The sequence below is a fragment of the Tyto alba genome, unplaced genomic scaffold (assembly GCF_018691265.1).
Source record: "Tyto alba isolate M040663 unplaced genomic scaffold, T.alba_DEE_v4.0 Super-Scaffold_7, whole genome shotgun sequence".
NCBI lineage: Eukaryota > Metazoa > Chordata > Aves > Strigiformes > Tytonidae > Tyto > Tyto alba.
In genome coordinates this window covers 23,445,200-23,472,754 of record NW_024881328.1, presented here as the reverse complement: position 1 = coordinate 23,472,754, position 27,555 = coordinate 23,445,200, and the positions used below count along the sequence as shown (strand labels likewise).

At 36.9% G+C, this 27,555-nt stretch overlaps 1 protein-coding gene across 6 annotated transcripts in view; it reads right to left on the bottom strand.

The window, feature by feature from the left end:
• Positions 1–22,371, bottom strand: part of DYNC1I2 (dynein cytoplasmic 1 intermediate chain 2) — a 29,651-nt gene extending 7,280 nt beyond the window's left edge. The window contains exons 1-9 of one of the 6 annotated variants that reach the window (XM_032989764.2): positions 22,178–22,371; positions 20,458–20,575; positions 18,877–18,991; positions 15,425–15,569; positions 10,944–11,003; positions 9,585–9,700; positions 844–933; positions 435–597; positions 242–341 (exon numbers count right to left, since the gene is read on the bottom strand). In XM_032989764.2, coding sequence (XP_032845655.2) covers positions 242–341; positions 435–597; positions 844–933; positions 9,585–9,700; positions 10,944–11,003; positions 15,425–15,569; positions 18,877–18,991; positions 20,458–20,575; positions 22,178–22,365 — 1,095 coding nt within the window. In that variant the 5' untranslated portion in view covers positions 22,366–22,371. The other 5 variants (XM_032989765.2, XM_032989766.2, XM_032989767.2 and 2 more) reach the window with 5 other exon arrangements.
• Positions 22,372–27,555: the final 5,184 nt, after the last annotated feature.

Below are 27,555 nucleotides of genomic sequence, written 5' to 3'. Positions count from 1 at the left end.
AGCGAAGCTAACAGTTACTTCTACAAAATAGTCCACAAAACAGAAACAAATATGCCAAAGACTTTCTTCATAAGTCACTTTTCACAGGTTAACAGCTCTGTTTACTTTTTGCAAACTACAGAGCACATAAGGAATGCATTTAGAAGTACAGCTTGTATCAACTGTACTTACAGAAGGGTCAAGCGCATAGAACTAGAAGCATTTACAAAGATAACTGCTTAATATAAGTATTCTTTTTTACCTGAGATGACCAGTCCAAACAACTGACAACACGATGCTTTGACCAACGTTCATCAAAAAACTGCCTATTTAACGACAGTTTTGCTCCTGCTTGAATCTCTCTATAAAGGCAATTAGCAGATATTAATCTTAGATCACTTTTTCAATTACAAATGTTGCACATTCACAGTAAAGTAATTCAATGTTCATGTTACCCTTCTTTGTCTTCTAAGTCTCTTCCACTGTAGTCAAAGAAAATGTTGATTTGCTCAGAAAGGGCTCTTTCGACAATCCTTGTGGAGTGGTCAAAGAAACTTAAAAATTCTTCAGAATGCAAAATCTGTTGTTTTTCCTCTTCTGTAAGTTCATGAGGGGCAGCTGGAAAAGAATTATACATACAGTCTCTGGACCGCATACTTACACCAATTCTTTCCAAGAAAGAAAAACAGATTATTTATTATGATGTTGGAAAATGTTTCCTAACATCCATAGATCCTAAAAACATTTTTGAATTTTATGTTTTGCTTGATGATTGTTAAAACATAAATCAAACTAATTTCAGCTTAAAAATTTATTGATGCCTTTCTTTACAGCACATTCAGAATGTCGTGAGGTGAACTGTACCTTCTTCCTCCTCCTCTTTTTTCAATGTTTTTTCTTCCTCAGGCTCAACTAACGGTTTTGGTACAACCACATCATCTTCATCTTCCTCATCTAAGGAGAAACATTATGGTGAGACTGTCAATGTTTTAAAGAGGAACAATAACATTGCAGATGAATCTCAAAGGAGCTGATGTAAAATAGTATTGTTTAGCTTTAAATGGTTATATTTGTAAAATGTAGTCCCCAGGATAACACTATCTCAAACCAAAAGATCATTGGAACACTGTCTACACCTGAATTTTAGCTGCACTGAATTATGTAGTTGTATAAACTGAAATAAGACACATAAGAAATTGTAAAGAATCCAAAGTGGAAATCTCTCTTAGAAGCATTTATGATTCCACACAAAACCATGTGGTGGATGCATGTTCTGTGTAATATGCTGACACATTAATGCTGCAGAATAAAGAAAAATCAAATGGCTAAAATAGTCTACAGAGCAGCTGCTTACTTGTGATCTGAAACCATCAGAGTTTAATGGGTCTTCACATGGCATGAAGATGGCTTACATTAGCTTTCAGGTTGCTATTCTGAGAGGCAAATTTTGCTAAAGATAATGGCAGGGAGATTACATTTTTTCTGTCATTCTAAATGCAAGTCTCATTATCTGTATCATGTTTGGCAATGAGAACTTTACAGCAAAATGTGTTTTCCCTAATTGCAATGAATAACATAAAATGTTAATGTTCAGGAATACTGACAAGCTTTACAGAACTTTCTGCATTTCTACATTTTATTCTTTGAATACTGTAAACCAGAAAATAACTTTGAATTACTTAGTGTTATGGAATATGTGTTTCCTGGCTTTTCTTCATCCACTTTCTAGAATAAGCTTCTGAAAAGACTATTTTTATTGATTAAACAGCTATGTCATCTGTTTATAAGGGAATGGCAGCAGGAGTCTGCTGCATGCCTCATCACAAGTAATGAGACAGTATTCAACAGGGACTAGGCTTGTTTGTTGCAGCCATCTCCCTGACCCATGTTCAAAGTTATCTAACAAAAAAAAAAGGAAAGAAAAGTCCACATGCACACACCCACACAAAAAAAAAAAAAAAAGAGAGAGAGAAAGAAAGTGTGGTCAAGGGATGGGAACCAGCTGCCAAGCCATGGTCCCAGCAGCTAGGCCAGCTGACTAGATAGCAACAACCAGATGGTACTGCTAGGATTGTCTCTCAGCTATGAGGTGGCAATGGGATGGCACAACATTTTTCTGCCTGACTGCTTCCAATCATGTCTTTCCCCAATGGCAAGCCTGTGCAATTACCAGCACTCCAGGAGGTCTACAGACAAGCCTTTACCCTGCAAACAAAATACAGCTTGTAGGCCATACCAGCTGCCAAACCACACACATAGTGATAGGTTTAAAGAGGTCTGAAAATCTTTCTAACTCCATAGTATAGGCAATAAAAATATAACTGTACCTGCAGGAAAGAAAGCTTTAAATGACACTGTATAATGCACACAATAATACAAACTCCAACTTAATCAAAATGATAATGACGTATGCCAATCCTACATTACTTGAAATTGAGCGATTTTTACGTTCTGACAAGTTTACAGAACTAGGATAAATGGCATGAATGATTTCAATATATGCTCATACTTTTGAACCAAATGGTGAAGGTTAAAATCTTTCCTTTCAAGGGCCTCAATCAGCCACAAAGGAAAACAGTAATCACTGTCTTTTCAGCCAGCCCAACCGCATTTGTCAGCCCTTTCTCCGTCAATGCAGCCAGAGCAATCAACCTGCCAAACATTCAGAATGGAAAAACAATCTGAAAATACAGGGTATAATGCACCTGCCAGTGAAAATGGCCATTTCAAGAAAAGCTAGTGATCTCAGTGACCCTGCTGAGGAGGCGGTGGTGCAAAGGGGAAAGAACGCGTAAAAGAATTCTTGGTGATCTCCACTCTCTTGCACATTGACACTTCCTTACAAAGCATGCCAATTACAGCTTTTGTGCTACTTAAAAAAAATGAAAGCTTTTTTGGGCAAAATAATCATGCAGAGAAACAGAAAGACACTGCTCCTTTTTAGACAGATTCGCACGTACAGCGGACTAGTAATCTGAAAACTGTATAACTTATAGTGACTCTAAAGAATGGAATTCTTAGTGTCAAATCACTATAGGTGTGAACACTGATTAATTAAAAAATGCAATGCAAGTTAACACACATGATTTTGAGAACAACAAATACAGGACCCCATATTCACATTACAGCCATTTGGATAAAAGTCTCCCTCTTGTTCATCCTGCCAATCAATCTTGCACATTTAAATGATGCCTTCAAATTTAGAAATTTGGTTTTGGGTCACCCTGGATACATTATTCTAGCTTTGAAAGTCCCAAATTAGAAATTTCAGCCCAACCCCGCATTAGTCATACTACACTGATTCTAAGTACCATTTTCAGTGACAGGAGTCAAATTCTTGTCAAATGCAGATGGTCAACCCCTTAGTGCTAAGTGACCTTCTAATCTACATATTTTATTCAAAAGATCATATAGTTGATTGCTCCTGCCTTTTAATGTTTGAAACATAAATGGCATATATTATACAGAGATCTAAATTCCTTCATAGTACTTTCACGGTATACAGCCAGCTGATAGTACTGCATTTAAATGCAGGATACAGCACTTATTTTAATATTCTCAAAGTATCAGACATGAAATTGAACATGTCATCTCACTGCGATTTATCTGTAACTACATAAATCTAAAACCCCTCTAAAGAAAAGTCACATGCAAACTTTCTCATTAAGGGATCTGGAAAAATAAACCTCAACCCCAACACATACAAGTTCTTGACCGTATTATCCCAAACTAGGATGCTTTCTTATCTGAAACTAGGACGCTTTCTCACAGAAGTTTACAATCAAAAAGAGGCAGTATGAAGCTGTTGGACAACCAGAGATAAAAAAATTTTTGTTTTAATTACTTCTCCTGTCTCTCCTTGATCTTAAATTTATTTAATAACAGGCCAGGTGTTGTTATTTGCAAGGAATTGGCACCACAATAACATTTTACCCAGCAAACACTGAAAGATTAGACATACTATTTCTGAAAAAGCTCTACATCTAGTAAGTCAAGAACCCATGATACAGTGGTGTACTGCATTTATTTCAAGTCAGCTACATAAATTTGGAAACCTTAAAGGCACCGCCTAACTTCATCTTCCTTATTCATTATTGACTGCACCTACTAGCATTTTATGCCACTTCAATTGTCAGTATACCAAATACAATTTTGCATTTAAAAAAGGCTGCTAAGACTTAGAAAAGTCATAGGGCTAGGAAGACAGGAAATGGGACTGTGTGTCACATCAACATACTGATGAATATTCTAAGGGTTAACTCCATATTATTTCTGACAGTCAAACAGGGGATCTAAGGTTACAAACTAAGCAGTAAAGATTGCATGAAAGTAGCAGCTACTTTAATAGCCACAAATTTCTTGTCAACGAATGCCAGAAACAGGCTTAATGAGCCACTGAATTTTTACTTTGAGTTAACATCAAGATTGTGATGTATTTTGGCAAGACAGAAAGAAATGTGGTGCTGTAAATTAGGCTGCACCTAGCAATAACAGAATAGAGTGAAGTTCCAGTTGTCTGAGTAATCTGTTGCTGCAGAGTAGGTTAATCAAAGTTAAATCATCTGTGAAATGGGTGGCTTTTGTTAAGCCGAATGTCTTCATATCAAGTTTTCCCACCTATATTTCACCGTACATTTAAGGCATGCACAGGATAATACCTGAATATATAAGGGTCCATTATTTTTTAAAACAGTAAAGTGTAAAAATACTACATTCGCTGTAACAGCATCCAAGAAGCCAGTCCGATGCACCAAATTGTTATAACTCTGAAAACATCAAGCATTTTTGTCCATTTAATTCTGACTTAAGCATTCTGTGTCTTGGAGACTTTACCAGACAATAATTCCTCAAAGAGTGGAGCTAATACAATAATATCGTCTACAGTTAGTTGGGATTGCACATGCTCAATGTTGTACAGCAGCACTAAATAACAAGTATCCTGTTAGCCCAGGAAAAGCTTTAATTGTGACAGCTAAGCAGAATCATATAGCCCTGCAGGCCCATCTTTTTTTAGATTAACTATTTCAAGGACTCATAACACATCTTTATTGGTGTAATGGTGACTAATTTCTTTCCATGCAAATTTGAAGAGTATGTTAGCAAATCACAAAGGAAGAGATCAAATGGTATAGTAGAGAGCAGTGTTGCAAGAAGTACAGATAAAAAAAAAATTTAGCACCAATGATTACAGTACTCGGTATGGTGGCCAACATGGAACCTGCAGAACCTTAAGACATATACCAGAGTTTGCATCTGAATTGCATCTCTGTTGCTGAAACTGCTTCTGCTGCCTGCTAGAAATAAATGAGTGTATGAAGGGAACACAGTTTCAAATGTATTTTCAGAGAGTAGATCTGAAAATTTGCTGCCTGAAAAAGCATGCCAAATAGAGGCTAAATAATAGCCCTAATAACCAGTTGACCACACTAGCTAAAAAACACATCCACCAAAATTGGACAATGAGGGAATCAGGCAGGAGTGTTATACACAGCATCACAGGAAGTGAGAAATGGATTTAGACAGTAGAAAAGGGGATAGCAGAACACAAGGATGCTGGGGAATGGAGCAGCCTTAACACAGGATGTTCATGTTATAATGGTGACAAAAGTTACTGAAGTGTAGTAATAGCATAGAGATGTAGAAGCTTAAGCTTATTAGTTATTAAGTAAGGGAGAACAGCACTAAGTCTGGCACAACACTTACCAAGCCAAAATAAATTTATTTGGTCCCTAAACAAAAAAGATGGCCATCATTACTGTATCAGAATGACAAAACTCCAAAACACAGGAACAGGATGTGTCAACGGAACAAGAGGGGGGAAAAAAAAAAAAAAAAAAAAAAGGCGTATTTTTTCTGCTATATTCCTCCAAACAGTGACCCATTTAATGATTTAAGTTAATTTCTTTTACATAATAAATACAGCTGCTACAGAAACAGTAGGGTTAGAAGACTAACACTACTGAAAATTCTGGAGAAAAGAAGAAAACAAAAGTGTATGGAGAAAAAAAAAAAAAGTACTGAAAACAGACACGCATCAGTATTTTCATCAAAGCAAGAATTCGCGCACACCAAGGCTGCCACCCCAACACCATTTCATACCGCGTTTTTTTTCTGTATCCTTAGTCATTTGTATACATGGGACGTTGAGGAAAGAGCAGCTGTAGGTTACACCTATCATATGAAAGGCCCATAAAACAATTATTGCAGATTTACCTTCTAAGTTAACTTTGGATGTGGGCATCTTCCTATAAGAACTATGAGACATGTTTATTAATTTCAATTAATGGGGAAATTTAGTATTTCATACTGTTCAGAATACAATGAAAATGTAGCACTCTAAAGATGACAATCTCTAATCAGAGTGAAACCAATTTCTAGGAGATCTCCTGATTTTACTGTTTTACAATATAAAAAGAATCAATCCTCCTAAGAGAGGCAGTTTCTCAAATACTTCAAGGTCATATCAACGTATTAGTACTGCAATAAATAACAGCAGTTGTGAGACCTGTTAGCACACTAAATGCCTCCACCTCCTAAGGAAGCTGTCACATTTCAAAATTGAGAGCTAGGCATTGCATAAGAGAAAGACAAGGCTATCTACTATTTTGGATACAACACTTCAAAGGGGTGCAGGTGAAGAAATGTGGAAAAGTTGTAATTCCAGCAGTGGTACTTTCTTTCTTAGCACAAAGAGGCTATGGTGCCACTAGCACTGTCATGTTCTAGCTCTAGCATCTAGGGCAGCATGCAAATTGGTCATTCTTTCATAACAAATGGAGAGGATCACTGGCTCAAAGGAGTTGCAGCCAATAAGCCTGGCATCTGCAAGACAGCAGGGAGGGAGTTACTTCACATCTCAGTATTATCTAGGATGGTACATGTCTGCACTATACAGAAGCATGAACACAAACTTCATTTACCTCCCTTCTCTACCTATGAAATTTTCCTGGTTTGGATTTCTCAACTACTGAATGCAGTCTTTTCTAGCAACTTCTGAGGTAAGTGATCTTCACATTTTAAAACCAAAACTGTTTAGGTGAAAGGTACTCATTATTTACATGTAACTGTTTCTTACACTGAATCCCAAAATGGACATCTCCAAAGGCCAGCTTTAAGTTGAGGACATGAGTCTCCCCCATGTAACTGTCATTTCATTTGTGTTGTCATAAGTATTTCCATGACAATTATTAACTGTTTTAGTTTAAAACTAGTTTTCCCCTACTTCCTATCTGTTCCACCAGACAGATTACTTTTAGGTTGATTGTTTCCCAATTCAGGTTACAATGTAACTACATAACTATTGTGGCACACAGAAGCAGAACACAGAGGACTTTATTGGGTTTTTTTCTTTGTTTTTTCCTTAAAATCAGTGTTAGCATAATTCAACCTACAGCACAAGTGGACCTAAACATGCAGAATGACTGCACAGCATATCTAATAAAACTGCTTCTATTTTCCTTTGTTCAGAAGCACAACCCTAACAGCATTTTAAATTCTCAAGATACGAAAGGACCAGTCTACCTCGTTTTATAAGAAAGTGTGAACACTGGATCTAACCTAGCTGAGATGCAACTTGCTGCTGTACAAGGGAGCTACTGAACATTATCTGTATGTGTAAATTCAGTTGCAAGTTCAACTTTCAAGTATACTTTGTAAGATTATCTTTAATTTACGGTATAGTCACTAAATAAGCCACAAAAACTCAGACTGCGAGAAGAAATAAGAATCATTGAGATAAATTAAAATTAGAATCATCATCAAAATATCTCACCTAGACACTCCTCTTTTTGGAGACAGTGTGATTTTTTTTTTTTTTAAACATATGTCCTAATTCAGATGTCAACATAAATCCTAGAGAACTTACTTATGAAGGTATTTAGGCAATCTTAAGACCTTAAAAAGTTCCTCGACACAGAAATGATGACAAAACATCTGTAAGTGACTTTTGTGAAGTACACATACCTAAAATAACGATGACAGCCCTCAAGAAAACAGTATTATTTTTAAGGTGGAATAGATCAGGAGACAACATCTGTATATAGAGAGCTTTCTTGTAGATGCAGAAATACAGATAACCCATCTTCCTAGCTCCACTACCGTAAACCTCAGCTACAGCCTATCCACTGACTGTGAAGCCAAGATCATACGATCCCAGGCAATTTCCACTGACAGCAGGCAGCAGAAGTAAAACTTTTCAAGCACACAAACTATGACCTAAGTCTTTAGATACTGTGAAACTGACAGAGGAGAGGAAAAAAAAAAACTAAGAGATTAGAGGAAGGAAAAGGTAAGGATATAAGAGAAATGAAAGCAGGAAACCCCAAAACACAGGGTCTGTGCAGAGATACAGATAAAATGAAGAATGGGAAAGAAACACAGTTTAGAGAGAAAGCATGTTCTCTGATATTCTGGCTCATTGAATAATGAAGGATCTGGTTTGTGTTCTGAAGACACAACGATCGCTTATACTGCATACCCAAAGGTAAGAAGGGAAGAAACTTCTCAACAGAAAGTATTGTTGCAATTTCTCCTTTTCTTTGCCCTCCCTTTTTCTCCCCACTTAAACTCCTTCACAGTGTTATTTGCATCTAGTTAAAACTTGCCAAAGTGACTTCAAGACACACTCCAGGCAAGAGCAGCATATGGATTAGACTGGAGCAAAACCAACAACTCTGGATCACTTGCATTACACTTCACACTCTACATCACATGTATTACACCTTCAGGTAAATTATACAGTTTCTGAAAACACCAGTGTAAGATTTCAGTTGAGTATTCTCTTCAGGTTTTAAAAAGTGCTTTTAGCTCCTTGCATAAACACTCAGAAGTTCACATACCAAAGAACAGGAAAATGAAAAATTATGAATGTATAATTAGGTCCTAAAATTGTTAGCAAAGACACATACTCAAAGTTAGTGATATTGAAGATCTAAGAGATTTTGTTGTGGAACTACATACAAACTAGGTCAAAATTAGTACTTTCATTTGCAGCTAAATTCAAGTGTTTCAACACTGAAAAGCAAGTTTATTAGCCAACTACGTTTTCTTTGGAAAAATTTATTTTCTGAAAAGCATCAAGTCATGACTGAAACAAAGCGTATGTTCAATTGCTGAGAACAAGACCTGCATGAGTTAATGAAGAAATCAGTTCTTTCTTTTAAAACTCAATGTGTAAGCTCCACATATAAAAATTCAAATTCTTAAAAAGCTGCGAGGTTTAATTGTTTGTTGTAAAGGTACACACCCTTCAAATAAGCTGTGTGTAGATTCTTAAACATCATAAATGCAAGATATATCACGCTTTTATTTATCAGTTGCCAGCTAATTAAGCAACTCTGTGTCTAAACTGAACATTTACTAGGAGTGAGAAAATATCATGTATTAGTAATCAGAGTAATATTAAACAAGATGTGGAATGACAGTAACTCTCCTAAACAAGACCTATATAAATTTAATAATAGAATTTATATCAATTATCTCACAGATCAACCTTCATTCTACCTTACTCAGTTTCAAGATCACAAGTGCTGGTTCTAATTCAGTCAGTCATTATTACAATAAAAGAAAAGAAAAACAATTTAGGTAGTAACTAGTTAACCATTCACCTTCCTTTGGCTGAGTCACAACAGGTGTTTGCGTCTCCTTTGTATATGTAACAATTTCTCGAGGAGGAAAGTCGACTTGAGTAATTTTGGCCATTCCAAGTTTAACAGGTCCACGTCTAAATAAAATTAATGGATAAATCAGAAAAAAATATTTAACTTCATGAATTACTTCACATTTTATGTAGAATAATACCCAAGTCATCATGTCACAGCACTGTTAAGTCAAACTTAAATCCAGTGGAAACTTAACTCTGAAGAAGTCACATGATTATGACTAATATTTTACTCTAAATATTATTTTAAATCAACAGCTATTTATACATCTGCAACACAAAGAAAGATGTGCAAATATATATATGTGGATTATAAAAAATAATTTTAAAGTTTTGATCTTTGTGGTTGACTAGCACACTGCTACATATATGACACATCCCTATTTTCAGTGGAACAGATCTGCTCACATGAGTCAGGTTTGTACAGCAATGGTTCTAGGATTTTAAAGCTTGAAAACCAGATTAGTTATTCTGAAGGAAAAAGCATTTCCTAGTCCTTTTAACTTTGATGCCCTTTTTTGTCTACCTCTAAGATACTATTTAGAATGCAGAACTACAAGACAAATCTGAAGCTCCACACTGACAAGTCATTTATCCATAATACATTACTTCAGAATATGATACTGAAAACCTCTGAGCTTTCTGACTTTATCTTATGGAAGATCCCATAAATGCAGATATAGCCAGTATCAAACTACAATGCATAATGACTTCCCAAAACCACACAACATTAATTCAGTCACTGTAACTTCATATAAAAGCTAATTTCAGTACGTATTGTAGTAATACTACAATGATCCAATGACAGTTTACCTTCAGAAAATTTAGTTTATTATCCACCCCACTCAAAGGATAAAAGAAAAAAAAAAGTAACCCCTTTTGAAAGGTTTTGATGGGCAGAATCATAATTCTTATAGCACGATATGGGTTTTAGTAAATGCTTCCGACGAGCTACAGCTTTTATAAACATATTTATAAGATGGGAGCCACTCTGTTTTCAAATACAATTATTCTAAGCTTTTTATTTTAAAAAAAATGACTTTTTAAACTTTACATTTTGCCAAAGAGACTCAAAGAAAAACATGAGTAAGTAAGTTTTGTTATTAGCAATATGCATCTTATATGTATTAAATAATATAAAAATTTCCCATTGCAAGCAAACTGCACTAAGTCTAGGGATAGTGAATTTCTGTTACTTACAGAACAGTCTCTTAACAACAACTTCAAATCTTAAAATAAAAATAATATCTCAGACTTATTATCCGTAAGCACATGAAAGAGGGAATATAAGAAATCTATGCAATACCCCAGATCGGAATCAGAGTGGAGCTGAAGAACTGACGGATCAGTATCCCAATGCAGCGTCCTGATACCCCAGGTTGAACAATCATGCAGCATTAGCAAAAAAGGCCAGAGATTAGTGAAGCAAATACACACTATGAAATGCTAGAGTTACAGTAAGCTTATAGTTATTTCATTGTTCACAAGAAACAAAGCAATGTAACATCAGCTAAGGGAAATTCAGCAAACATTCAGTGCAATAATACATGCAGTAAATACAAAAGTTAAAAAGCTAACACAGATTTCAGAGCTTTTAGAAAAGAATTATTTTAAAGATTGAAAGTTAAAGACCTGCAAACAAATGTAGCCTTTAAGAGGCAAATAAAAATAGTTTACATACTGACAACAACCATTAAAAACAAAATTCCTTTTAAAATCTGTTCAGATTTGTTCATGTCATAGGAAGACAGATTTGTTAACGTAATGCAATCTTGCCTAGAGCAGTAAATATGTGGAGGAAACTGTCACAGTGGTAAAGGAAATGAGTCAACACATAAGCCTTTTGGTAGAGGGGCAAAAATGCATTTCCACTGGGATAGACAACTGCTAGAGTTTCCAAGATGTGACATTGCAGTAATTATGGGTTAAGCACTGCCTTGGGCTTATAAGTGTCATCTGATTTAGAGCCAACTCCATTTAAGATATTTAAATTTCTTTGAAATAGCGGGCTTTATAATAATAACACATTTCAAAGACATGTGGAATAATGAACAGAATAGATCTATTTCAAGTCACTTCTGTATCAGAAGAAATACGAAGGGAGAAATACATCTTTCTTCTCCCATCATTTTTAGCCTTCATCCCTCCTTCACAAATTTGCCTTTAGTCTACTGCCTGCTTTCAGGCTTAGGGAGAATTTTAAAACAAACTTATAAGAGAGATTAACAGATGAACATGCATCCTGAAGTTCTTAGATGCTCTTATATATTTTTTTAATTCATTTTTTTGTAACAAATAAAAAAATATAAATAATATGTAATATTTTACTATAAGTCAATAAAGGGTAATTTTCCATTTCAATCCCATATATGGTAATGTTCTTATAAACCAGGTGCAGAATTCCTAAAAGCAGAGTTGATCTCAAAAGTGTACAGGCAATGCCATAAAACCTCATAAATATGGGTGTGTCAGGTACTACCTTGTTCTTGTAGAAAATATGCATTACAAGAATAATTACTTCTAGTTTAATGAAGAATTACAAATCCACTGTCTTCATATTTAGCAAAGCATTCTACATAACTGCTATTGCATCCACAGCAGTAGCTTAATACCTAAATCTTTAAAACATTTCCATATCTTCTGTGGATCAGAAAACATACCATTTTACCATAAAGTTTAAAAAAAAGTAGACTCAAAGTAATTAAGTCTCCACTGTTTTTCTTGACCAAATAGATTTAAACTTGGATTTTAATTTGTTGCCTGACACTTCAAGCTGAATATTGCTCATATACTGTTCAATCATGCATTTAAAAAAAAAAAAAAAAAAAAAAAAAAAAAAATCGGAAAAAAGCAAAACCAAAGCACCATCATCCCAACCTTCACGTCACTTCTGCAAAGGATGAATTATCTATAGATCCAAATGCTGCCTTACAACATACTTGTCAAGCATTTTCTCAACTTTTTCAATCCCACTTCAGAGGAACTTGGGGAAATGGCTATGAGTTTATAAGGTTCCAGCTTCTGTGCCTGCTTAACACCTAGCCTTACTGAGGTTGCTTTCCTGCTTTCAAAGCATTCTTTTAACTTTCAACAACCCTTGCATTGGTAGCAGCAACAGTCTGCCTTTTAAAACAGCTCAAGTCAACAAGCAGTACAGGATATACAGTTAAATCTTCCTCAGAGATATTCTTTTAAAATAAAGGTAACATTCTGAGATAAAATTCACCTATTTCATGTGTATCGAAAGGATGTAAAATACCATTCCTTCTGCTTTCCATATGTTTGTTATGCCTTAAGTTAAATAAATTTATCTACAAGTTTCAGTGAACAGAAGTTCCTATTCTTCCACATATGCCCAAACATCTCTGTATCCAGGCATATTCCTAATTCTTCCTATATCTCAAAAAAGTATTTTCTGCATTTGAATTAAATCTATGAAGCATCCACCAACATTAAGCTGTATTAATTTCCAGTCTTGAATTTATACTCTTAACTGAGGAAAAGACAGGAAGAACAGCATCAAACTGGGAACCAAAACTCTTTACTGATGAAAATAAAGCAAGACAGCTGGAAGTAACAGCAGGAACACAGCTTGGACACTGCTCTACTAATTACTAAATAAGTGAAGTTACTGGCAAGATTCAGCATCATAGAGGAGAAAATACTAAACTAACAAAGTAGATCATCTTTGTAAAGTACAGCTGCAGCATGACCATAGAACAAATGGCCACAAACAAAAAAAAAAAAAAACCAAACTGAAATAAAACACTAGTATGAAAGGATTTGTTTTAAGATTATCAAGCATAGTGGAACAACATGGGCTTTCTAACACATCTCACGTTGATATGAAAGTCACCGTGAAATGCCAGGTATAACACTAAGGGATAACACACAGTCCAACTGTTCCCCTTAACTTTCAGATTCAAGTGCATGTGCACAGTAGGAATGCTGTACAAACTTGTACAAGTAGACTAGGATATAGACAACTGCTTAGTGGGGGGAGAAGAATGTTACCCAGTGGTCAGAGAATGAGCAAGGGGACTCTAACAGGGGCTATATAGGCTTCAATTTAGCTATACATTCATACCTCCATGCCTTCAAGACCACAACCTTTTTATGCTTCCACATCTGGGAAATTGTCAAGAGACAGATTTAGTTTTAAAGTTCATAAACGTATGAAGCTATAGAGGCTTAGGATACAAATCTTCTCAAGGCTTCCTAAGAAAATTTATGCATACAACATTGTGTTACTATGTCTGAGGTATCTACAGTCAGAGAGCATGGTACACCTATGAGGTGGAGATAAATTCAGTACACAACATTGTGTTCAGTTACAGATATGTGGCCTATACATACTGCTTTATACTGAACTTAAATTACATATGAAAGCAAAGAACATATATATTTTTTTAAAAAAGTTCAAATTAAATATTTTTTTTTCTTCTAGGCAGTGAATTTAAATATAAAATGACAATTTAATAAGCAACAATCACAGATCTCACATAATTTAAAATTTGCTTGTTACTCAGTTAAGGAACAACTATATTAATTCTTCATCAACATCACAGGTGAACTTCAATTGCATAGTGAATAAACTATGCACAGGATCACAGCTGGGCTCTGTTATAAAAAAAAAGTTTGGTTTCATAACTGCTGACTGATGTATTCCCTGTTTTAACTTAATGGTTGGTACTTACAAATAGGCATGTTGTAGCCTTTGTTCAGGTCATTAAAATCTTGAAGATTTTCAGACTAAGATTGTATATAGTTATGCATGCAAAATCTGTACAATACAAGATATTACTGCAGTCATTTTAAAAGATGTTTCAAAGCAGTATAAGTGTTCACACTTTCTCCAAAACAGCTACTCATATAAGCACAGAAGTAACTGATAACTGCTTTAGTAACTGTGCTTTAACTAAATTTCCACCACAATATATACTCAGTAAATTAATTTGCTGAGAAAATATATGTAAAGTTAATTAGGCAAACACTGCTCTTATTTGCAGACTGAGCATGAGAAACAGTAGAAATACCCCTTGGAAGTAGTTTCCCACCTTAACACCCATATATTGCCACTCTGAATTCCTAGTTTAACAGAAATATTTATCTGACTCTTTAGAGCAGCATTTCTCAAACTGTCAGGCACAAAAAAAAAAAAAAATGGTCAAATAGCTGTGGCAAGTACTGGAACTGAAAAAAACCCCTGTGGCTGTACTAACATGGTGCTATGTTTTGGCCAAATGAGAGAATGTGAGTGGTATAGCTGTGTTACAGGGATGGCTGCAAAGTGAAATAATGAGAAATACTATTCTGAGTAAGGAAAAAAAAAATTATATCAGAAACAAGGCAAAGTTTGTAGACAGTATTTTTTATTAGACCAACGAGAATAGAAGGGAAAAAGAAATAGCCTATGATCCATGCACACTCTCCTTTAGAAAAAGCTGGGAAGAGCCCTGAAGGTGGCCTTTTCCAGTTTTCTATTGCCCAAAGACATTCATGCTTACAAGAACATTACCACAAGACATTCAGACTCATTTTACTTTAAACTTGCAAGTTTAAAGAACTCCACGTTAATGCTAGCAATTTCAAATTAGGAAGTGTAGTTGCATTTCAAAATTTAAAAGTAAAGTAATTCTGTAAAACAGGCACTGTTCACAGATTCAATAACAGTGTAACCTCATATTATTATATTACAATCAAGTAATTAACCTTGATTTCTTCTAAAGTTTAATTGTTCGGAGCATGAGTATTAAGCAAAGGAATATGACAAGGAAAGCATCATACCTGGATCCAACAGCACCATCACCAGAGTCCTGGCTTCCAGCCTCACTTGGCGTACTCACAGATTTGGAAGACGGGGAGGTAGGAGGAGGGACTAAATAGTGAAACAGACAGGTATCCGCTGTTACTACTCGCAGAGGTTGCACAGCTTAGGATGTTTTCAAATTAATTTAACATGAAGATTCAAAAAAAAAAAGTGATGGCAAACAAAAAATACATGGATGAAAATGAACAGTAGAAAGAGAGGGGAAAAGACAATGTTAACAATTCATGCTGGACTTTCATGCAATTGTTTGGTATTTGTGCATCTGGAGCATACAAAAAGACATGGAGGGAAGGACATTTAAGAGAAAATGAATTGAAAATATATTTTTAAACTGAACTTCTGACAAATGATGGCATCAATCTTCAAAGGGTATATTTCCACTAAATCATGTTGCTTAAACATAAAAGGAAGATAGTTAAGATAGCTTTGACATCAGTTTTTCCTGAAAATTAGACATTGAATGTATTTAGCTGGTAATTTTGTTTCAAAACATATAATCACTGAAGCATAGACTAAAAAAAGTAGCTTTGTCATACAGCATACTGGGTTTTTTGTTCCAGTTTGAATCAAATCAACATAAATACTATGTATGACAAAAAAGTTTCTAGTGTTGGGTTTTGGGGGATTTTTGTGTTTCCTTTCTTCTTACAGAAGAAAGACAGTCTAGTACTGTTTTACTGAAACTTTTTCTTAAAAGTCAAAGTCAGTTCATTTTCTGCATGTAGATAAAGACTGTAAACTGCCGTTTAAAAAGCAACATGTTTTTTGGAATTGATACATAATAGTGAATGATACCATGCAGGCTCATACAAACACAAAGGTATCTCGGTATTTCTTTTAACTTTTCTTTTTAGAAATAGTGAAACTCATTATTTAATGAAACTTAGGTTTATGCTTTAGAATTGAGGTGTGTGTTGAAGGTCCTTATATGCTTCATTTTTCAGCAATATGCAAAACATTCATAGAACATATTTACTCCTTAGCAACCCTTAAAAAGAACCTTTAACCAACTGAACACAAGTTATGCAAATAGATTGGTATCTACTCTGTCAGTGATCAGGCAAGGGAGAATTCTGAATTTAGGTCTGCAACATTCTTAGAGAATTTCCTGAAATTACAAGTATATTGTAAATTCTGAAGAATGCTTCCATCCCACGTCAAAACAGAGGCATGACTCTGGTTGACAAAAATTCTACCCTAAACTTACAAAATGGTGGTGAATACTTCCGTTTATTAAAAATTCCTTCCTCCTACAGAAGAAACTTCTATGTAGGTCTAGAGTTATACTTCATAAATTCATACATATACACACTCAGACTTTATACATATATGTATAGAAATACGGGTGTATATGTGCACATAGAAGAGTATATATATTCATCGCCATCTACTGAATAACTTATACTAAAGGAAATGCCCATAAGCCTTCATATTCCTACATTATTTTTGCACATTATCAGAAACAATGACATTTTAATGTCACCCTTTCTTAACTGACTGGGTGACATCAGAAACGTATCTTGTTCCCATTGAGTCAGCCCCTGGCCTAGCTCTGATGCTGCAGTGCCCTCTTGTGGGACAAGCTGCTTCCGAGGAAGCCTTCCCATGCACGAAGTGAAACTTACTTAAAGACCAACCGTCCTGGGAAAAGACCAAGTAAAATTTCACCTACCCCAACAGAGGATGAAACTATAATACCTTCTTGAAAGTTATTTTGGCTCGCTAACTTATGGCTTCTTATATAATGAGTATGGTAGGTATCAATCAAAACCATACTTACATTGTTAAGGTCCTTTCTCCCATAAGAGAGCTACCTCTCTCTGGCAGTTCAGAGGACAGTAATTGTCTTAAGAATTTTTAATACAATTTTCTATGAAAGAAACTACTCTCAAGCTATCCACCTACAACGACAATGTAAGCTCAAGCTAACTGCACACCAAGCTGGTCAGCTGTAAGTTAGCTTCAGTTCAGGCATACAACCATTGTAGTATCATACTTTGCCATCACCCGGTCAGCAGACCCAGCCTGGGTCTCAGGCATGCTACCACAAGCTAGCCAATCTTAGCTTGATTTAGGATTCAGATCAAATCTGGGTATACTGAAAGGGAACTGAATGAATTCCCTGCAAATCTGTGTATGTTGAAGGTTGTGGTTAAGTAGATGCTCAATGGAATTAAACACAATTCTTGCAGAGGTGTCCCCCCTCTTACACGCTAGCACCTGAAGAGCTTTTCATGAACAGCTACTCTAAGTCTGTGCAATGATTTGTTTTGAGGACTATTCCGTGGCTTTTAGATTCTCTCACAGATTTTAAAAAAACAACCACCACCATAAGCATTTCTGCAAGAGTCTCATCAGCTGTCTTAGCAAAACCTCACACAAGAAAGTGTTCCACTATTAGTCTGCCGAACAAAATCTGTAATAGGTAAGAACTGATTACTTAAAGCGCTGTACACTAGTGCTAATAATGTAGCCCAAATGCAGACTCTAAACTGTGAGAGCAGTTCAAACTACTGAAAATGACTGCTGGGGCCAGTGGAATGGGAGCAGCTATAATGGTGCTTATTCCATGTTCACTTTCGAACACTCGAGGACTATGCAAAAGCAATTATGAAGATATAGTCACAGATACACTATATCCGTAACAAATTATTATTAATTTGAAAATGCAGGTGAAATAGACCCTTGCCATTGAGCCAAACTGAAAAGTAAGTTTTAAGCCCCTTAGATTTCAGAGCTAGAGACAAAGAGCGGAGTTGAATTATCACCCTGTTCACTGTCATCTTCCAGAGATATGTGGCTATGTAAAGGCAAAAAGCAACAATTAATATTCTAACCCATCCAAAAGTGGCACAGATACAAATCATTATCCATGATAGTTAAATTTTATACTTAGCCTTGCTATTACTCCAAAGTTAGTCAGGTAGTTGAGATGAGGAAAATTAGGGTGTAAAGACGCAGAAATGAAACACACTAACTCCACACAAAAATATCAGAATCAAAATTTGGCATTAAGGAAAAAAAGGTACAGAAGAATAATGTGCAGGGGAAACAGGGGAAAAAAAAAAAAAGAGCAAAGACATTATATATTTTTAACTAAAAGACTCCAAATAATCGACTAAGTATAAAATATATCTTTTATAAAATAATACTAGTAATGTGTACTGAAGCACATCGTTTGACATTTATAACTGAGATCATGCAGGACAAAATAGTACAAAAGACAGACAGGTATAACCCAAAAAATAGTAGTCAGAGAATTTTCATGCTAGTTATAGGTAAGTACCACAACTCTAACAAAAAGAAACAAAAACCCCATCCCCACCAAAACCAAACCCACCACCTGCCCCAAGAAACCAAACAACCCCCCTCTCAAACATTTATCTCAAACTAGTATTAATGTTCCTACCAACTGGAGACTCAGGTGTCAACCCCATGCTCTGAAGTAATGCTTCAGCTTCTCTCCTCTTCTTTTCAAGATCAGATTCTTCTTGTACAGGAAGAACTTCTTTCTTCTGATCAGTCTAAAAATAATTCAATAATTAAGTTATAGCATTTAACAGGTACTAAAAACGGTTTCATTTATTTTTTGAGATCTCATAGGTATTATATACTACTGAAACCTATCATATAGGTTAGATATTTACTAGTAATGCTGATGGTCCTTTCTCTAGATTAAATAAACAGACAGTAATTAAAATTTTGTACCTTTGGTACTGTCTTTAAAAGATATATATAACATGCAAAAAGTGAGTTCTCATTTGCCAAAATGACTGACATTTCGTAAGACCAAGAATACTTTTTTTACACTAATGCTAAGCATTGTAATATTCAAAAACTGAAAAAAACCTCACCACATTATATATCTGTCTATAAAAGTACTTTAAAGACAGAGTCGATACGATAACTGTCAAAAAAAACACTATAGGATTAGAATGACAATAAGAGACACAGCTCTTTAGTAAAGAAAGTATTAGGACACTTGGCTACATAGAACACAAGATAAAGTGTGTAGCAATTAAGAAAATGTGTAAGATGTAAAAATGCTGATTGTCTGTGTGTGCATTTTATGCTATTTTTTAAAAGACAACCATCAACAAACTCTTTAGTGAAATAGCTTTCTTTTGGACCTCAGGTTTTTATAAAAAAAATAATAGAAAGTCTTAAAAAAAAAAAAAAACACCCTTTGCAGTAACTTCAAATTTACAAGGTATTTAAGTAGTTTTCTTTGAATTGTGTTATTATCTGATAGATTTCACAAAAAAAAAAAAAGAACAAAAATTACCAGGCAGCTGCCCAGTCTTCAGTCATATACTAATTTAGAACATCTACATGATCTCAACTAAAACACATGGAAGTCTTGAAAAAGTACACCAAACCACGAAAATATCGCAGCAAAAGTTTAATTTGTGAGGTATAATCTGCATTCAGGAGAAACGCAGTAATAAATCACTGATTGTCACATACTTTGGCAGAGAGAAATCCAGAAGACTTAACAAACCAAGTCTAACATACAAGTATCATGATTTCAAAATTCAGGATAAGTCAAAGAACAGAAGAATGTAGCACATTGTTCATACAATAATAATACTGACAGTCAGACAATTCATATGGACATCTTTGGAACTCCACTTCAGTTCTCTAAATAACACCATCACAACTCATGAAGCAGAACTTTTGTGCAGTACTTCAACAGTGATTTGATTAATGATGTCTCATGCACACAGCATTAGAAATCCAAGCTTTATGCAAGTGTAGGATTTAAAAAAAAAAAAAAAAAATCTAACTTACCATATGGATAATTCTAAAAAAAACAACAGGTGTTTGCTCTTACCAGAAAATGAAAGTGCTCCATTTGCATCGGCAACCAACCATTAAATAGACACTCCCTGGATAACACGTAGCAAATGTCCAAGGAAGTCATCCTTAAATTTTGGACAAGTTACATATGCAAGAACAGTCGAATTTCAAAGAGAAAACTACTTCTTACTTCTTTTTTCTTTCTTTCTTCTTCCTTTCTTTTCTTCTCCTCTCTGATTTGAGCTAATCGTTGTTTCTTGCGCTCCAACTCTGCCTTCAGTTCACTTTTGTCAGACATGGCTGAAACACTGATCAACAGAAATCATACCACTGTTTGGTTTTGGTCTGGATTTTTTGGTTCTGTTTTTTTTTTTTTTTTAAGATAGCAGCTTTCCTTGAAATAATCTATAATTAAAGGAACTACACTAGCTTACTAACACCAGAAATGTGAAAAGTCTTAAAATAATAATTAAAAAAAAAATCACATTCCTATTTCCACATTTCTTTTGCTTAATACGTTCTTGATAGTAAAGGGATTGAGCCAATTATGAGACAGAAGGGTACCAACACAGTATCTGTCTTCTACTTTTCAGTTCAACAGCTTAAATATTTGCATGCTGTAACTCAGCAGTTATGTAGGCTATCCTTCTAAGCACAGTTGTAGGATTCAAAATATGGGTTTATTAAAAAATTTAGTAGGATTACTGCAAATTTCAAGGTAAAGCATGTACAAGTGTAATGGTCAAAAAACCCTGTAAAATAGGTACATTATCAATTTTTTTTCCCTAAACTTTTTGTACACTGCTAAGAAATGGGGGGATCTTTTAAAGACAAAAATTCTACAAAAAGCTTTGCTACATAACTAATTAAATGAAATACTGACAAGAACATCAGCAATAAACAAAAGGTGAAAAAAAATCACTTCAGAATTTAAGAGATTTAGAACACAGGTATGAAAAAAACTGTGTGAATGGGCCGAGTGAATAAAGGCTGAATTTTACTGGTTTTAGGCAAATCCAAGTCAGTAAGGTGCAGAAATGGTCCTACAACAGATGAGGGATCTATAAATGCCTTTACACTAAGTTGGATAACAAAGATACTAGATTAAGCATTAGTAATATAACTATTCAGTAATTCAAAATTAATACCTGCAAGTGTTTGCATATCACATCTAAGCACAGAAAAGGATTCAAAGTGATGCAAGCTTCGTATAACCACCCCCATATACTCAGCAGTATGCATACTGGGGTAAATGTACGCATTCCTTCATGTTGTCTGCAAACATTTAAGTGCTAATAAATAAATTTTTAAATCTACCGTCGGCATTTTCAAATGGCATTCCCGTGGCGCTTTAAAACAGCACTAGGACGGCGCTTTGTCACCGCACCACGAATTCCTGCCCCCGCCCGCCTTCCCAACGCCGCGCCAGGGAAGCAAAGCGGCACAGACCGAGCCCGCCCCGAGGAGAGCAGCGCCCACCCCGCCCCACCTCAGTATGACCGCGGAACGAACCGGGTGCCCCTCCCGAATCCCCCATGGGCCTGTACCGGGGCAGGGGGCTGGCAGCGCACCCCCGCCCTGACAGGACCGCCCCCAGACCCCAACCCAAGGCCCAGAAGGCAGCACTACCAAGCCCCCCGCTGCTGCCGCGCCCTTCACCCCACAGAGCGAGGCCGAAAGAAGGCGAGTCCCCGCCGGGAGGGGCGGCGGTGCCAGGCGCAGCTCGGCCGCCGCGGGACCCCCGCGCACCTGGCAGCGGGGCCTCCTCCTGCTCCGGCCGCCGCCGCCCCAGCACCGCGCTCCGCTTCCGCCGCTCCACAAAGGCGCCGGCAGCTGACAGGCAGCAGGCTACGGCGGGCGCCGGGGACCAAACCGGCTGCGGAAGCGTTGCGCGACGCGCAGGATCTTACAGGCACTGCGGGAGGAGATGAAGCCTTGTACAGGGCCGCAGGTACGCCCAGACACCCGCACCTCGCTCGTCCTCACGGTCAGGGGCGGCGGACTGGAAGGAATTGACGCGGGGATGAGCTGAGTCAGAGGCCAAGCCCCTCCCGCGGAGGGCTGGCAAAACGACTTGGAGAACAACGACACCCAGCATGCAACGCGCCGCGCTGGGTGGGCCGCGCCCTCCGCGCCCCAACGGCGGGAGTGAGGCGTGGCCGCGCGTTGCGTGATGGGAGCTGTAGTCTTTAGGGGGTTAGCGGGTGGCAACAGTGGCGACGGCCGCGGCGTCCGGGCAGCGAGCGCCACCGCGTGCCAGGGGGTGGGCTGGCGGGGGGGCGCGCGCGCCGCTGTGGGGGCTCGCGCGGCGGGAGGAGCGCGAGGGCAGGGCCCGGCGGTGTCGCCTCGGTGACTCGTCCCCGGGGCGGCGGGCGGCGGCCCTGTGGGGAGCCTGTGCGGGGCTTCGCGTTCTCCGCTGGCTTGGCTGCCCGGGGAGTGAGGGCCCGCGGTAGCCACCGCCGTGACGGCAGTGAAACGAGTCAGCCCGATGCGGGCATTGGTAGAACTGTGTGGTTTCAGCCGTTGGCTAGGCGGGCTGGTAGCCATGGTCGCTTCAGTGACCTGAGGAGAGACTATATAAAAGCCTGGTTTGCTGCGAGCGTCAGGCTAGGGACGAAATCACCCACGCCAAACCCGCTTCGCGTGGATGTCGGCAAGTGGAGCTACTCTTGTCAGGTTGATGAGGCGTTATACGTTGGCAGACTGCTTCACTGTGTGTGTCCAGCCGGGTAACGCTGTGACAAACCCGAGCTGCATCAATGAGCATCACGCAGGGATGAAGTTACACAGTTCGTTTTGATACAAGTGCCAGCCAGTAGTAGGTGACTTTGCTGTTCCCCAGCTGTCCTAAATTAATAAGTATATTGCCACTTGTATCATGTGGAAACATGACAAGTTTTTCTGCCTTTTTTTCCCAACTGCTGAGCTAGTGCTACTGACTACTATCTCAGTGAAGTACTTCATTCCGCAGACTGCTGATCTTCCAAAACTGCGTTTACCCAAGCAGAATTAATATGGACAACTTGTATAGTTCAAGGGGAGCATGTTTTCACAACACTCTATGAAATGAAATTTTTAGAGGCAATAACTATCAGCTCAGAGAGGGTTAAATTTTCTGCTATTACAGATTGGAATAATTTATTTAAAATCACTGGATCTACAAACATTTATGTCTGGTGAGTACATCTTCTGAACTCCTGCTGACAGGCACTGGAAAAAGACTGCATTTGCAGTCAAGCTCTGTCAGGCTGCAATCCTGTTATGTATAATAAACTGAATAGGTTGGTTGGTACTTTGCTGGGATAGCTCCCAGGAGAACTTCAATTGCTGCAGGAATCAGTGGTGATTACTTACTCCTCTGTAGTCTTGCATGTGAGTCAGGGTTCCTACTGCACCTTAAGAAAAATTTGAAAAACTGTCTGTTGTTTAGATGGCTTCTGATCATTGAATAACCCCCATGCATTTCCTAACAGTATGGGTGTTACCATTCAGAAAAACTGTAAGTGAAACTGTCAAAGAAAATTGTATGATGTGCAAGAGAAGGGGTTGCATTTTTCTTCCGAGATGGAAATATGAAGATGATAGTAATGAACTTCCACAAACAGCTGTCGTCTTTGAATTTATTTGCCAGGATTTTCTAATATCACGTACAATAATGTATGCACCTGAGAACGGGAATATGTTTTATTTCTGTGTTTTACATATGCTTCTTGTTTGGCTGTAAAATACTAATTTTGTATTTGAAGCTTTCCAATAATATTTTTCATGTTTACATTTAAAATTATGAATGTAGGAGCCAGATATTTCACATTTGTAATTAACTTAGACAATTGATTTTTGGTAATTGATCTTCAACACTGACGTGTATTTCTTGGTCCTGAACCTACATGTATTTGCTGAAGGTCATGTTATTATTTTTTATATTAGTCTTTCATTTTAGAACACAATAATTTTTGCAGCACTGATGTCCCCCCTTTTTCTTTCTAAATGACAGCTATAGTTTCCAGATAGCTCTATCAGGGTCAGTTTAGCAGTGACACACTGACAGAATGCTAACTCTATACAAATACATTTGTGATTTTTTAGCAGTCATTGATCTCACAAGTAATAGCAGTTTAAATTTAAATGATCTGATACATTTTTCATCAGCTGGAAGGCTCATGAGGTATATATATGGTGGGAGGACAGGTTTGAGAAAGCGTACTGGTTGTAGATGTTTACAAGTGAGTATTTTCATCTAGCCTCAGCTTCCTGGTGACAGTATTTTTTGATATAGTGAACCCCAATTTTATAATGGTTTCTAAGAATGTGGAGACATAAGATGGTGAGTTGGACCCTTTCTGTATCTAGGTCCGGGAAAACTGCTTGTAGGGGATTTTATGCACCCATCCTATGCATTGGGTCTAGGATGAACACAGCTTGGTTAAGATGTGAACACCAGATTTAGCAGTAGTTGTGCCCACAAAACAGAATCAAAGAAGTTATTCTGAGACATGTAAAAGAATGATAAAGAGAAATCAGGTCTCTGCTGCAGATGGGATCCAAGCTAAACACAAGAAGATATAATTCGATTCAGAATAGCCTCTACTTTTGTCTTTTGGAAAACATTAGACTTCCATACTGCCTGAATCAGAAGAAGGGTAGGTAGCAAAGGCAAGTGGGCCCTCACCTTGCTTTGTCACCTTGTTGTGCTGCTGGAGAACAGTGACTTGCTCTGGAGCATGAGCCCAAGATCTGTGCTGGAAAGGGTAGTTTCCCCCTCAAGTAACTGCCACTGCTGCACTGTCCTCTCTAGCAGTACAAGAGACTGGGAAAAGGCCAGCTGGCCTACTTTTCTTCAGTAAGGGTCCATTTTAATTTTCTTTTCTTCTCATATTTCAGGAAAGTTAAAAGTCAGTCTTACAGACTTACTGGAATTGAAATAATCAGGAAGATCTCATCCCATAATGTAAAGATACAACTTTTCTAGTATCATTTAATAGTCTGCTTTTCACTTAGAAAATTTGCTGCATTGCTAATACAGGTTTTTCTCTGTCCTTCTCCCCCCGTTCCTATTCCTGCTAGATGGACTTTTTTTTTTTTTTTTTCTGTTGTGTCAAAATAAGGTGATGGTGAATGATGGGTCCTTTCTGAGATGAGAACACTTTTGCAATCTGGTAACCTTTGGCACAAAACACATACACTAGTGAATGGTCCAGCACTTAAGAGTGATTCACTACTAAGCATTATAGAAAATAGGTTTACCAGTTGAAAAATTCCAAGGCAAGTTCTCCTTCCTCTGTGCAGTCTGTGTACGGTACTCTCATTTTTTTTCTATTATGTGGTTAAGAAGAGAGGAGATAATGGGAGCTTCTTAAGGGGCCCTGTAATGCACCAAAACCTGCACTAGTTCTAATGGTTTTAAGAGAAAGTATGAAAACTGCCAAGAGATCAGCCAAAAGGAACTATTTTCAGATATGTTGTATGCCAGGCTATATTCTACCTTCAGTTTTTGCACCTATCTCCCATTAACCTTTATGGAAGTTTTGTGTATTCATCAAAGGGAGACTGTGTTTGAATATTGGTTAAGACGATATCAGAGTTCCTTTTGTATGTATTATGTTAGCATTATTAGCCAAAAAGATAACAGGATAAATAAGGAGAGGGAAAGTGTTTGCTTTTTTTCCAGGGACTTTCGTTAACTTTTCATTAAGAATATAAATTATTTTTCTGTATGGAAGTAAAAGGGGTATCTTACATAATCCTAAAGTATATTTTAGACTAGAATTAATAGGAACAAAGGCACAGTAAAATACTAAGTTTTACTAAAAATGAATGCACTTTTCATCCAGCAACATCAAATTATCTCATTCTTAAAATGTTAAAAAATTACCTATATCAAGTACTTCATAATTATTTACAAATTAAGTAAGAGAGTTAAAAAGACTAAGCGACAAGACTAGAGGGATTAGAATTTAGGATTCCTAGGTTCCAGACTTCTATTCCTACCACAAAGTAATATTTATTCTTCTGTAACTGTTAACTGTAACAGTTAACTTTTTGTGTTTTACACTCTTTTGAGAATTAGTTGAGTCACTGACTCACTGCATGAGTCAGTTGTCTTCAATAAAGACTGGTGCCATTGAACCATTCCACCACTGACAGCAACGTAAATAAATATGAAGTTTGTTCCTTTTTGGGTCTTTAATAAGAAACTTGCTAATGTGTTAGAAGAAGGTCTGAAAAATTGCATGGAATTACTATAGAGCAAACACATAAACAGCAGTTTTCAATATAAGAATCTTCTCAGAATACCTCCTCCTTTTTAACTTAAATAAATCTTTACTTTTAACTTAAGTTGCAAGGCAGTCAATAGTTGGAAATGTATTTATTACTAGCAGAACCCAGGCTCCTAGGCCATATTTGTAAAACACCTGAGCAGAAAGGAGATGGTGTAGTAAATCTGTAACAATTACTGCAACCATCTGGTTTATAGTAAGCGTCCTGCTGTAACATATCACAAGTGGCAGAGCTAATGCTATGAGAAGGGACAAGAAAACAGGAATGTGTTCCATGTTCCAAACGAATCTGTAGAGACTTGGTCCAAACTGGAAGTAGCCCTTCTCTGACTGAATATTTACCAGAGTATGAGAGAACTTCATCCTCCTTGTTCACAGAGGTAATGTGCCAACAGTGGTGTTTAATTCTTGTATCATTTGGAATGTTTGTAAGGGGATTTCCTGTGGATCTTGCAAGAGTTTTTATGCAAGAAAATTTCTATTTTGAAAATCTGGTTGGCTGTCAATGAAGACTGTTGCCACTAAACTGTATTTGAATTTTATTCAGATTTTTATTGCATTTCAAAAATGTTAAAATCAGTCACTGAGAATGTGCAAGAATTGTGTGAATTCATATGAAAAAAAAATAGAAAAAAGTTTTAAATTCAAACCACATATAACATTAATAAACATGTTTTGAATAGCTAAACCCATCTACTTGCTTGTTTTGGGCTAACGTTAGTTTAATTTTGTATACTCTAAACAAACAGGATTTCCTTTGTTTTATTTATAGATGGTGTTCTAGACAAACACATCCTATTGTCTTAACCTGTTTGCTGGGGTTTTTAAAATCAGGATAAATTTGATCTACTTTGCTTGAACAGAATTTGACCACATTAATATCCTGTTATTTAGTCTATTTGACAAGTGTTTTGGATTATGTTTTCTTGTGAAACAGTCTGATCTGTGCAAGTAGTTTGTTTCAAAAAAAACCATTTTGAACAAAAGTCATCTGTTAAGGTTTGAATAGT